At 37.8% G+C, this 12,387-nt stretch overlaps 1 protein-coding gene across 1 annotated transcript; it reads left to right on the top strand.

Annotated features, from left to right (window-relative positions):
• Positions 1 to 1,852: 1,852 nt before the first annotated feature.
• On the top strand, positions 1,853 to 9,105 carry LOC103710655 (probable calcium-binding protein CML21). The gene is made up of 5 exons (XM_008796484.4): positions 1,853 to 2,168; positions 4,894 to 5,125; positions 6,506 to 6,705; positions 8,076 to 8,250; positions 8,716 to 9,105. Exons 2-5 carry the CDS (start codon positions 4,930 to 4,932, stop codon positions 8,823 to 8,825), a joined length of 681 nt encoding a protein of 226 aa, XP_008794706.1. The 5' UTR covers positions 1,853 to 2,168; positions 4,894 to 4,929; the 3' UTR covers positions 8,826 to 9,105.
• Positions 9,106 to 12,387: the final 3,282 nt, after the last annotated feature.

The raw sequence follows: 12,387 nt of genomic DNA, 5'->3' as shown, positions 1-12,387 counted from the left end.
ATGTTCATGATATCCTCCAAACCAAATGCACTATTACCAATGATTTTGTTATCAGTTTTTCAAGTTGTATTGTGCATGTGCACTCTTTTATAAGGTGCTTGATTATTTATTTATTTTTCAAAAAAAAACATTTGTATGACTAGCATGAAAATTATATATTTTTGAAATTTTTTAAAATTTTATGCAACTAAGATAGTCAATTGATAAGTTGAATTCCCTTTTGACCTAGGCAAATACAAGATAAATTAGAACTAACAACATGCAAGAAGTAAAGATCTAGATTCAAGGTATAGATAAGGATTTTGGAGGGTATATTTGCAAATACTTTATTTTCTATTTTTTGGTTTTTTTTTGTGTGTGTGTGTGTGTGGGGCAAAGCATTTGTAGATATTCCAGAAGATAAACATCTAAACTTGAACTCAACTCGTTTAACAAATAGGTGTAGCTGGGTTGATTTATTTATGATCTAAATTTATTTATATTAAATATAAATCTATCTAAAACTAGTCGTTTATGGGTTGGGTAATAAATGGCCTAACGTCTTCGGACTCAAGCAACTACATGGTGGATTAGAATTGAGAAAGTGTAAGAAATAAAAATTCAAACTTAAGGCACTTATAAGGATTTTTTGAACATTTTTTTTCAGTAAATATTTGTATATACTCTTAAGAGTAAATTTGTTTGGTTGAGAGAAGATTTATAGAATATATAAAGCAAACAAATAGGAAACTATTATTTGTAGAAATATTTAGGCCCTTTTTGAAGGAGCTGTTAATAATAGAGCTTTTGGAAGTAGAGCTGTTGGAAGTAGAGCTGTCTGAAGCAAAGCGTTTATAAAAAGCTATTTACTATTTGGTAACTATATTTCTAAAGTGTTGTAGTACTTTAACATGTGTTTGGTAAACAAATTGAGAAAGTACTTTTGTGTGACAAAATGACCATAAAGAACATTACCGGTATTATATAATAGAGCATAATTAAATATTATATATATTAATATATAAATATATAATATAGTATAATATTTATGTAATGTAATATAATATTATTATAATATAGTACTATAACATTATGTATTATAGAATAATAATTTAATATAATATTAAATTATTTAACATAACATATCAATGTATTATGATATAATGTAATATAATATTATATTTATAGTATAATATAATAATAAAATATAAAATATTATAATTATTAGTGTAAATTAATTTTTCATCCTTCTAATGATCATTTATCTCTCTAACAAATTTTCTAGCTAGGTGATAAAATTGGTTAAATAATTACTAATATTTTTATTTATTTATTTAGATCAGATTATTTGCCACTCACTCATTATTTTTCTTTTTATTTATTTATTTATTTATTATTTTATTTCATTGAAATATAGAGGGGTCGCCGATTATGGGTGGTGGCCGGCATGGTGCAGCCACGAGCTCCCAAAACAAAAAAAAAGGAAAAAAAAGAAGAGGAAGATGGAATAGAGGCGGGAGAGAGAGGATGGGTGATTTAAATAAGGGTATTTTGGTCCAAAAAACAGCTTCCCAATAAAGCTGAAAACAGTGTTTTCGGAAAGCTCCAAATTAGAGTTTTTCCCTAAAAGCTATTTTCAGCTTTCCATAAAAACTGAAACAACTTTTTAAAAATTTTACCAAATACTATTTTTTATCTAAAAATATTTTTGAAGGGCCAAAAAGTATTTTTTGGTTCTCCGAGAGCTCTTCCAAACAGGCCTTATTATTTTAAAGAAGACACGGCACGACCCTTGGGTCAATGCAAAAGAGGAAAGGCGGATCCACCCGGAAGATTCCCAGCATCTTCCCTTCTTTTGGTTAGGATCGAACAAAACTTTTGCATTGGTTGCACCCATCCCTCCCTTCCGACGGCTCGAAACGCCTGCGTGGTGCGCACCCCAGAAATCATGGCTTCCATCCCATGAACCAAATTCCCAACTTTAGCCCAAAAGGAGCCCTCCCCTTCCCCAATCCTCTCCGCCGCATCTCCTCCTCCTCCGATCCAAGACGACTCCTCTGAGATCGTGCAAGAGAGCTCGACAACAGCTCGTTCCTCCGATCCAAATCTCTCCCAGCGACCAACTATTGGCTTCATTTGTTGTGGTTGTTTGATGTGATGCTAAAAGTCTAGGACTTGAGAGGGAAGAGGTCAGTCTCTATCTATGCTGCACTAGATTTTATTTGGTGTGGTTCCATAAAAAAATTATTAGGCTTACGTCGAACTGATTTTCTGTGGGTTTTTCTTACTCTGCCTGTTTTCTTTTTATATCGGCGCCGATGTGGATATTTAGCTGAGCTTTTTATTGGGGATTTTTTTGTCAATTTTGCGAAGATTTTAATAGGAGAAGGTTGAGAAGGATCGGGCGTGTCTCCATCCTGTGTGTGTTTGTGTGTCTATATATATAATATAAATAGAGTTAACTTTTAGAGATAGTTACTTGTTGAGCTTTAAATATCGGAGATTATTTGATAAAATGTTGGTTTTCCTGTCCTTTATTGCCATTTCAAACGTGCGACCATTTCTTAGGGCAACACTGTACTTGAATTCTATTTGTTCTATCTTTTTCTCAGTTCATCTTAAAGAGGCCAGCTTTGGTTTGGGGGGTTAGAAAATACCTGCAAAATGGATCTGAAAGATTCCCCTTCCAGGAATTCCTTGCAAACATGTTGTTTTCTTTTTTTATGATGTCGATGTATCTGATCTGTGATGAATGTCTGTCGATTTTATGCAATTATGCAACTGCAATAATCTTTGCTTATCTTTATTTTTAAAAGAGATGGCATGAGAATAGTAGTGCTTGATGCGTTTGGGTGGGACATGGCTGGCTTTGTGTTAGCGTTAAGTTTGGAGTTTTCATAGGTGTTCCTTATCTTCTTCCACCTCTATATCACTAGGACTGGTCATGAGAGTTGGACATTTGTTTCTTTTCCTCCTAATTTATTTGATAATCTATGTCTATGTTGCATTGCAGAAAGCAATTATGCAGTATAGGAGTAAGCACTTGTTTGGTTGTTATCATTTCTTTGTCCGGTTTTGTGATATTCGAACTAGGTAACAAAATTTTGGCCATGCAAGTTGTGGACTTTCGTCGTTGATGTGTTACCCATACTATAAACTAACTACAATGAAATGTTCTTGAAAATTTGTAAATTGTAGAGCCAAACTCTCTTTTATCTTCTGAATGCTTTTAGGAAATCTTAAAAATTATGGACTGTACAATGATCCCGGGCAAGGTATTAATTGACTTTTAATGCGCCGTGAGCAACTGTGCCGGAACTGGAGATCGGACCGGTTGCCCGACGGCATTGGTCGGTATGGCCCCGTCTGTTCCATGCTAGGCCCGTACGACACAGTAGATGAGGCAGGGGAGAGGAAGAATGGGAGAGAGGGAGGGAGAGAGGGAGAGAGAGAGAGAGAAGGGGGAGAGAGGGAGGGAGAGAGAAGGAGGGTGGCGGAGAGCCGACGAGCTACGCGGAGGAGGCGGAGGAGGGGATTCGCCTCCGGTTCCCCTGTTTCGTTCGAAACAAGGGTCCCTCCTCTGCCTCCTCTGCATGACTCCTCAAGAATGAAACAGAGGAATCAGAGGCGGAGCCCCTCCTCTGCCTCCTCTGCGTGGCTCCTCGGCCCTCCATCGGCCGGCCTCCACCTCCCTTTCTCTTCCTTCCTCTCCCTCTCTCCCTTGTTCTCTATCTTTTTTCCTCTCTTTTCTTCTCCTTCTCCCCCTTCATCACTGGTTTCTCGTTTTAGTTGCCGGAACCATTCCAGTCTGCTGCTGGTACCATTCCAGTCTGCTGCCGGTACGGCTCGGTACGCTCCAAACTAGACAATTAGAGATGGTTCCGCCGATCATGGCCATGAGTCTTTCATTCAGTTGTTGAACTAAATTACAATATTTTAAGATGCATGTCAGCAAAGGATATGCTATACTGATAATTATAGTTGATTTTGCAGACTTTTATACACTTTGGAATTGTATCTTATCTCCCCGCAAGGTGAAGAGAAAGTAAGAGCATCATAGATGTTAGAATCTTATTTTCAAAGCAAAAGTTGTCCAGGAACATCTTTTTTTGGGGAAAAATATCATACCAGCAGTCTAGGAACAACATGGAGACATTGGTTTCACATAAGTGAAATCTTACGAAATCAGATTGCTGGTCCCTGGGGAAAAACATAGGATCTCATGGGCATCAGTAACTGAAGTAGTAGACTGAATAATATGTCGCATCTTATCTTTCCAAGACTGTTTGATCCATCTTTCCTCTCCTCCTCTCTTACTTTGGAATTTTTTGTTTTACTTGAGAATTACTCTTTGCAGTTCTTTTCGCAATCATGTCCAGCAAGCGTGCAATATTGTCTAATTTATCTTAAACTATTGAGAAGGAAGAGTAGAAGATTTGTCCTTCAATGATTTTGTCTTAAGAAATATAGTCATATTTAATTTGTTTTTGGCTGACTATCTCCATGGTAATTGCACCGTCTCTGACTGGAAAGGTTGGCTTCCTACCTGAGCAGAAAAATTGTGGCAGGAAGGAGAGCTCCCAAATTTTTCTAAGGACCATCAGAAGTTTGTGGTTAGGCTGCAAAACAAATCATATTTTGCTTTCCCCTTTTATTATGTTTTCCCCCTGAAGTTTTGGTCTTAAGCAGGTAATAGAAACTAGAATCCAACAAAAAATTAAGTCGTGAAGGTTCTGTCATTCTCAGTGTTTTATTTCTTTGCCTTGCTTGTTGACTGTTGGTAGCTGTATAGAAAGCGACAACATTGAGGATTCATTATTTACTTCATGTCAAACACTATCCTGCATCATAGTAGATTGCTAAAATCTCTAATTTATCACTTATCTCATGCTTGTGTCTTACTTTATGCTATAGGTAAATAATTGGTCTGCATCCAACACTTGCACTAAAATGGGTGGTGTATTTGGGAAGAGTGATTCGCTAAGATGTAGTGCACCAGAATCAAAACTTGAGGCAAAAATGGTTGAAGCTATGCAAAAGAGGGCATCAGAAGGATCTTCCATGAAATCATTCAACAGCATTATTATGAAATTTTCAAAAATTGATGAGAGCTTAAGAAATTGCAAAACCATATTTGAGCGATTTGGTGAGTAATTCGGTGAGTAATTCTTTAGTGCTATATAAAAACAAAAGTTAGTGATTGCCTTAAGCAACCTTGTCATATCAAAGGGCTTGAAATGGCTTTCAGGAAGAAGTGTTTGTTATTCTTCTCTGTTGGAAGTTTCTCATCAATGCTAGATGTGCCAAATAGAGAAGACAATTTGTCTGTCTAACTGCACCATCCACACACCCACAAAAAAAGAAAGAAAAGAAAAAGAAAAAGGATGTCAAATTTACTTAGGGTCAATATTCTTATCGCTATTAATACACTCATATTCATTTCCATCGTGATTGGAGAATCGACTGAGGTGAATTGTGCCTATAATGTATGGTGGGCCCAATCTGTTGTTCTAACTTGTTTGATCTATGGAATGGTTAGGGCCAATATGATCCATCACTGCCCGTTGTTAGGATCACATGTGAGTACACTTGAAACAATGCATAAATGTCAGCATACGAAGATAAAAAATTGATAAGAAAATGAATGGTGAATTTAAGATCCGATCACTTGATTGTAGATACAGTTTCTCTTGATGGAATACTAGTCAGATCTGAACCCTGTTCATATGATATCTCATACTATAATACGCATCTTACAAAATACCTTTACAGTTCGATGCTTCGACTGGTACCTACTTGCTGACTTCTGTTCACCAACTAGAAGTGACTTGCAGATTGAATGGTCCATGTTAATTTTAATTGCTTCATGCATGAGTTTGCATGAAGAATCCTCTACATACGCATTATTGTGCCTCTAATGTGATACAATATGAGGATCACCATGAACATCAGGAAGCTATATTCTTCTATTAATCCATTTTCTGTCTTGAATCAGCAAGACTACAAAAATTCCCGCAAGCAATGAACTTGGGGGAAAAGCAAATGATTTTTTGGTACCATGTGATATATATGGTAATCAAAGCAAGGAGAGGGAGGGTATCAGCTAGCCATAATTCAAAGATGCTCTCTCTCTCTCTCAGAGCCATGCACGCATATGATCTTGGTATTGTTTGCATCCATATTGATTCAAGCAGGTCTCCAAGACTTAACAATTCAAATGAGGTCCACAATTAAGTCCACGCAGATCAAATGACCGTGATTCATTTAACTTTTGGGTTCACCAAAGGATAAAGAGGGCCCATGGTTGGAAGACATAAGAATGGAACACTGTTCTTTTGTCTCTTTTTAACGTGCAGTTACCCCATCTCCCTCCCTGCTGTGAAGTATATGGGAATTTTCACCCCTCCATCAAGTGGCCAAATATGAGAATTTTTTCCCCTTCTTTTTAACCATCCACATGTCTTCTCTGCTTTCCAAATTATATGATTTATACCAAGTCTGGCTAATGTATTTCATTCTCTTCTAGATGAAGATTCCAATGGTGCAATAGATCCAGAAGAACTGAAGCGTTGCTTTCAGAATTTGGAAATCTCTGCTACAGAGGAGGAGATCAATGATCTCTTCAAGGCATGTGATATCAATGAGAATATGGGAATTAAATTCAATGAGTTTATTGTTCTTCTATGCCTTGTTTATCTTCTCAAGGAACCAGCTGCTGCTCGAGTAGTATCCTTCATACACTTACTGCTTGCTATATTTTCTTTATAGTGGTTTTTATTTACTTTGCAGGATGACAGGATATAACAATGAGAACAAAGTGCTGATAGTTCTGACTGTAATTTGGTGGATCTATTTTTGTTGGTTATAACATCTTTGTTTTTTAAAAAGATTTTGCTATGGTGTTTTGTCTCACCTGATTTTATTTTAAATTGCATTGTTATTAGTGATGCGTTATATCTTGCTATTATTATATTTAGAGCTGAAAAGTGATTTGTTCAGAATAAAATCTCTTGCAAGCTCTGGGACATGCCTATCAACCATTCTTCTGTATAGGTGATTATTACATTTCTTATTGGCATTGATCTCAAATTTTCCATCCTCGAGAGAGTGGATGCACCTCCGATCTCTTATTAGTGACCAGCTTCTCACACAACTTGTTGACTGGGTCTTATGAAAATATGTTTATAATATCTGTATGTTTGTCTGATGACTTTTGATTTCTATCCTCACTATATGTCGTTTGTGATGCATACCTCAATGTTCATATTCAGAACATGTCTTCTAGCAAGTCTGTTATCTCACTGTGGATGTAAATATTAATAGGAATATTTTACAAGGCACTTGTTGGAAAGTTGGGTAAAAACGGTAAAAAAAAAATGCAGAGCAGATACAAGGACTATAAGTGGGTGTATTCTAGAGTTAAGGTGAAAAGTCAGAATTTACTTCAGTGGATGAGACTAGCAAGATGCCTTTGTAAAGGATAAGGCAATGATGAACAATTCTTCTTGAGAATATAGAATCACATGCAGCTTGAGCCAAATGCAGATATAGTCTGGATAGCTATATGCTTTTTGTGTTAAGAGATTCTAAAATAAGCCATGGAAAAAGAAGGTTTTAAAGAAAAGGTGTAATATAATTGTATCTGGATTAGGTTGTTGAGAAAGAAATTCTGAAGAACCTTTAAGTGAAGTAGGCTACTGCCCTTAGTATGAACAATGACATGCATGTTGAAACTGGATCCCTCAAGCCGAAGTCAGTCAAATTCATTTGGCTTGCTAGTCATGCAGTCAGATCTCTATGCTAATCAAAAATAAGTAATGATGGGGAGGCCTTGTTTAATCTCTCCAATGCACGTCAAAACATAACTAATCTTAAATTGCTTTATTTCATAAACGTTATCAAACTCAAGAAAATTTTGAGGAAGTAAAAAAGAAAATGAAGGATGTTATCTTCATTCCTGACATTTTGCCAGATATGGTCATTGCCCTCTGATGTACACTTGCTAGTTCAATACTATTTTTATTGGTCTCACTATTTTCAGCTAAAGCACAAGCAGAAAACTTTGAAAAAGATTGTGTTTCCTTGACCTGTGCTAGAAATCAAGTATGGGATTACCAAGCCTTGAGGCAACTTTTGAGACTCTGGTTGATGCTTTTGTTTTCTTGGACAAGAACAAGGATGGATATGTTAGCAAGAATGAGATGGTACAAGCCATAAACGAGACAACTACAGGTGAACGCTCTTCAGGACGCATAGCCATGAAGAGATTTGGTCAGTTCATTCTTCCTCACCCTTTCCTCTCTTTCTCACAAATGAAGTGCACGCACAAGCCCAATTCTTCAAATCATACATGTCCACTTGCTGGTTATCAATGCCAAATATGTAATGGAGACAGTTTCTTACTTTGGTTTTAGTTGGCACTGTGAGGGCTTATTTTTCTCCAACTTAATGCATTGTGGTTTGATCGCATGACATCACTTCTGGTGTGAAAACTTATGTTTTAGTTAGTTCGCCTTAATCATAACACTCAAGCACTGCAAGAAGTTGAAATTAGATCATGTTATGTCCGACATACTTTATAAAAGCACCTTCCTCAAGCAGCTGACCGCATTTTTTGTCTTTCCAAGGAAGTAAATATTGTCAAAGCTATTTCTGTATTAGATAAAATTCAGGGCTTTGTTTGGTCAAAGATCAATAGAAGAATAAATGACCCAGTTTTATTTTGTGTTGTAACAGAAGAAATGGACTGGGATAAAAATGGAATGGTGACCTTCAAGGAGTTTCTTTTTGCTTTTACCTGTTGGGTGGGAATTGATGATGCTGAGGAAGAAGAGGATGATGAATGAATTTTCTACTCTTCAGTTTTCATCAGGTGCCTGCAAATGGGGTTATTGGGAAAAGCAGAACTGATGAGCAGCATTACCCCTGTGATGCCAATATGTATTTCTTTTGCAACAATGGCAAGTGGGGACTAAGACATTGAGATCGGTTCATCAATTCCCCTGTTTGGCCTTGGCCATATTTCTATTAATAGGCAACAAAACTAAAATTTTCAGTTACACGGTACGTGTTTGGATGAAGCTTTATTTTTTATTCATATTCGACTGCCAATTTATTTATTGCTCATTTTGTAGATTAATCAATGTTTACTCAAATTCTTCATAGCATTCCACAGACAGGATAAAAAATTTTGAATTGCATGTGGGGTACCTCCAAGAGGATGATCAACAACCACTTAGCTTTTTTAGTGTGACCATGAATTCCTTTGGAGCTTGTAGATTAGGTTTTGTAACTTTTCCTCATGTTCCTCAGCCTATTATCCTTGCTTCTTATGTTTGTAAAAAGACCAGATAATTTTTTGTATCACATTTTTATCATTTGAGTGCATGTATAAACAAACTTGTCCTGAATAACTCGACATCGATTGCGAAAGGCAAATCAGCCAAGTCATTGGGCTCATAACCTTATTATGCCCTATCATAAGAGTTATGCTATAACTTTATATGGCAAGGGCAGTTGAGTAGCACTATACAAGCAGGGATCATTTAATATAACTAAGCCACGTGTGCAACTTTTCATTATAATGATGACAAGCTGGCCTCTAATTTTTGATGCTTTATGAACCAGTGATCTCTGGTTGTGGTCTTTCGTTTAGAAGCTGTTTCCGGAACAAGATTGGTTTTCAGCATTTTGAGTACAAAACTAAAATGTTTTAACAGAGCTTTTTATATTTATACAGGTTTGAGAATTTGGAAGAAATGCGTTTAATAGATGTTCGTGAAGCACTCATAAAAGTAACAGCGGAAAAAAAGAGAGCTAAAATATTCAAATTTATGATCCACTCTTCATACAGAAGAGGCAATAAATGATAACAGAACTACTGTCAAGGCATCAAAATATATAATTGGTATTTAATACATGAGGAAAATTTGTATGAATGGCCTGTAAAATGACTGAATAATTCAATTGGCTGTTGCCGCTATAAATTGATCAATTTCTTTGTCAGGTCCGGAGATAATCGGATTCATTCCAATAAAACATAAGTTGTAAAAGTTTGTAATGGCTCGGGGTGTTTCAAAATCAATTCCGCTCCTGTTTAAATTTTCATCACATTATGATCAGAATCATCGAAAACATGGTTAGTGTTGCCACTAACTTTTGCATTGAGGTCGGTAGCTGCTCGGCTTGCTCTGAGGTCGGTGTGAACCGAAGAGAAGTAAGACCGAATATGGCTGAGTTGAAAAGAAGTTGAACTACTGAGGCCAATTTGCAGAAAGTCCACTTATCGGAAGATTTCCGGTGGGAGATCCTCCAATGGTTTAGTCAGAATAGTAGAGCAAGCAACGGTGTGGAAGGGAGGAAATTTATCAAGTAGAATTTCCAAATAAACTTGCTTGAGGATCCCCGGGCCATCCCTTTATATGAGGTAGAATATTGATCTGTTATTTGATTTGGCGTGACGTGCCTTAACTGTATGATAACGGTCGGTTGTACGTTAACAACGTGGTAACCATCCTGCATGAGCAACATGCGGCAGCAATTACGCTTATTGTGCATTGACTATAGTGTTGCCATAACTGCGGTCTTTGTTAGCACGAGAAGAGTGGCACCTCGGTTTTTACCAAAATTATTCACCGCGGTTAGTACCAAGGTCAAAGAGATCGGTCTAAGCCGAGGTTAATATATCCAATATTTCTCCATCACTTGTCTTCCACTTTTGAGACCGAATTGAATCTTAGTTCGGGTGATGAAAGTTGTATAGTCATCTTGATCGAGGACAAGAGTTTTAATATGTCGATTGATCTTCTTGAAGTGCCATCTTATCGGGGTTGTCCCATGACATCATAATTCTAGAGTTTTTTCAAGGCGCTATTAATGTGGTGATTTGGATAAATTGCACACGTCGTAACCCAAACCGACATGTGGCTGAATCAGCTCAGGAAGTCGAACTATTGTTGCAATCAAAGCCCTTCACACCCCCCATATAAGGGTAACCCCCTCCATTTTACACTTCTTGCTTCTTTTGCAGATCTTTCCAGTGGTTCGAGCTTTCTTTTGTGTGCTTCTTTGGTGAAGTTCTTTTCCTCCGGCTTCGGCATTTTCTCTGGTTTCTTTCGACGATCATCTGTGGGTTTCTGCTTTTGGCTGCTCAAATTTTTCCTTTCTTGCATTTTCCCCCTTTGGTCTTTTCTATTTTCTTCATCATGAGTGAGGCTGATATCGAGGTCTCAGCGGGGAGTTGGTCGTTCGACCAATCTCCTTAAACTTGGCGCTCCTCACATCCTAGTGAGGCTGAGCCCAAAGTCCACTTCGGCCCACATATAAAGTGTCGGGCCTCACCCAAGAGGAGATGGACTTGCTCCGAACCCAACATTTCGTTCCTCTTGAGTTCACTTTTAAGCTTGTCGGTCCTGAGGACCGGGTGACCAAATCTCCTCCTTCTCGGCTCGGCCTGTATGAGAAACTTCTTATGGGTCATTGTAGGTTTAAAGAGGCATCGTTGGAAAAGCAACTGGTGCTATTTTCTCCTCAGAAGGGCCAACAATTGATCCAAGGTACTCCTTTCATTCACCGATGGAAGGAGAGATTCTTTTTTATTTCTTCTGAGCAACTATAGTGGTTTGAGACCCTATGGAGGATACCTTGGAGGTCTTTGAACCAACCACCATAGTTGTTCGGTGATGATCAAGGATTCTTGGACACTTTTCATAAATTGAAGATTCCTTTGCTACAAAAATTGTTGTTCGAGGAAACATTGATCAACGTTGGCTTGAGCCCAGTCGACCCTCAGGGTAATATTCTTCACATTTTTTTATCTTTTCACCTCGCTACAAGGTTAAGTTTTCTAATATTTTTTTTAATTTTGCAGTTGTTGTAGCCATGAAGATTGACCTAACATTGATATGAAAAGCTATGTGCAAGAGAGTCGCTGCAGCATCTGGGGGTGAAGCCCCTTAGAAGAAGAAGACAAAGGGAGGATCCACCTTGGCTCCTCCCGAAGCTACAGTTGAGGCCTCTGTTCTTGAGGTCTCTGCTACCGAGGTGCTGGAACCTCGAATAGAAAGTGTGGAACTCAACCTCGAGGTCGAGATCGCGTCGCCCATTAGGTTAGCTCCTCCGAAAGGGGTCGTCCTTGCTCAACCATCATCCACTGCTCCGATCTCTTGTCGGTCCTCATCTGAGGCAACTACTTTAGCTCAGGCTGGCCTAAGCTCCTCCTTTGCCCCATGTTCTTCTGCTCCTACCTCCGAGTCTTATATTCCGAGGTGGTCGGTGAAAGATTCTGACTCGGCGTTGACATCTCCTCGGGTGGCCAAAGCATTTTAAGGTTTGTTCATGTCAATGAACTGATCGATGAGACCTTCACCTAGGTCAATCCAAGTAAGTATTTTTATGCCAAATTTCACA

The sequence above is a fragment of the Phoenix dactylifera genome, chromosome 1 (genome assembly GCF_009389715.1).
Source record: "Phoenix dactylifera cultivar Barhee BC4 chromosome 1, palm_55x_up_171113_PBpolish2nd_filt_p, whole genome shotgun sequence".
Classification (NCBI taxonomy): Eukaryota; Viridiplantae; Streptophyta; class Magnoliopsida; order Arecales; family Arecaceae; genus Phoenix; species Phoenix dactylifera.
This window is presented reverse-complemented; position numbering and strand designations above follow the sequence as displayed.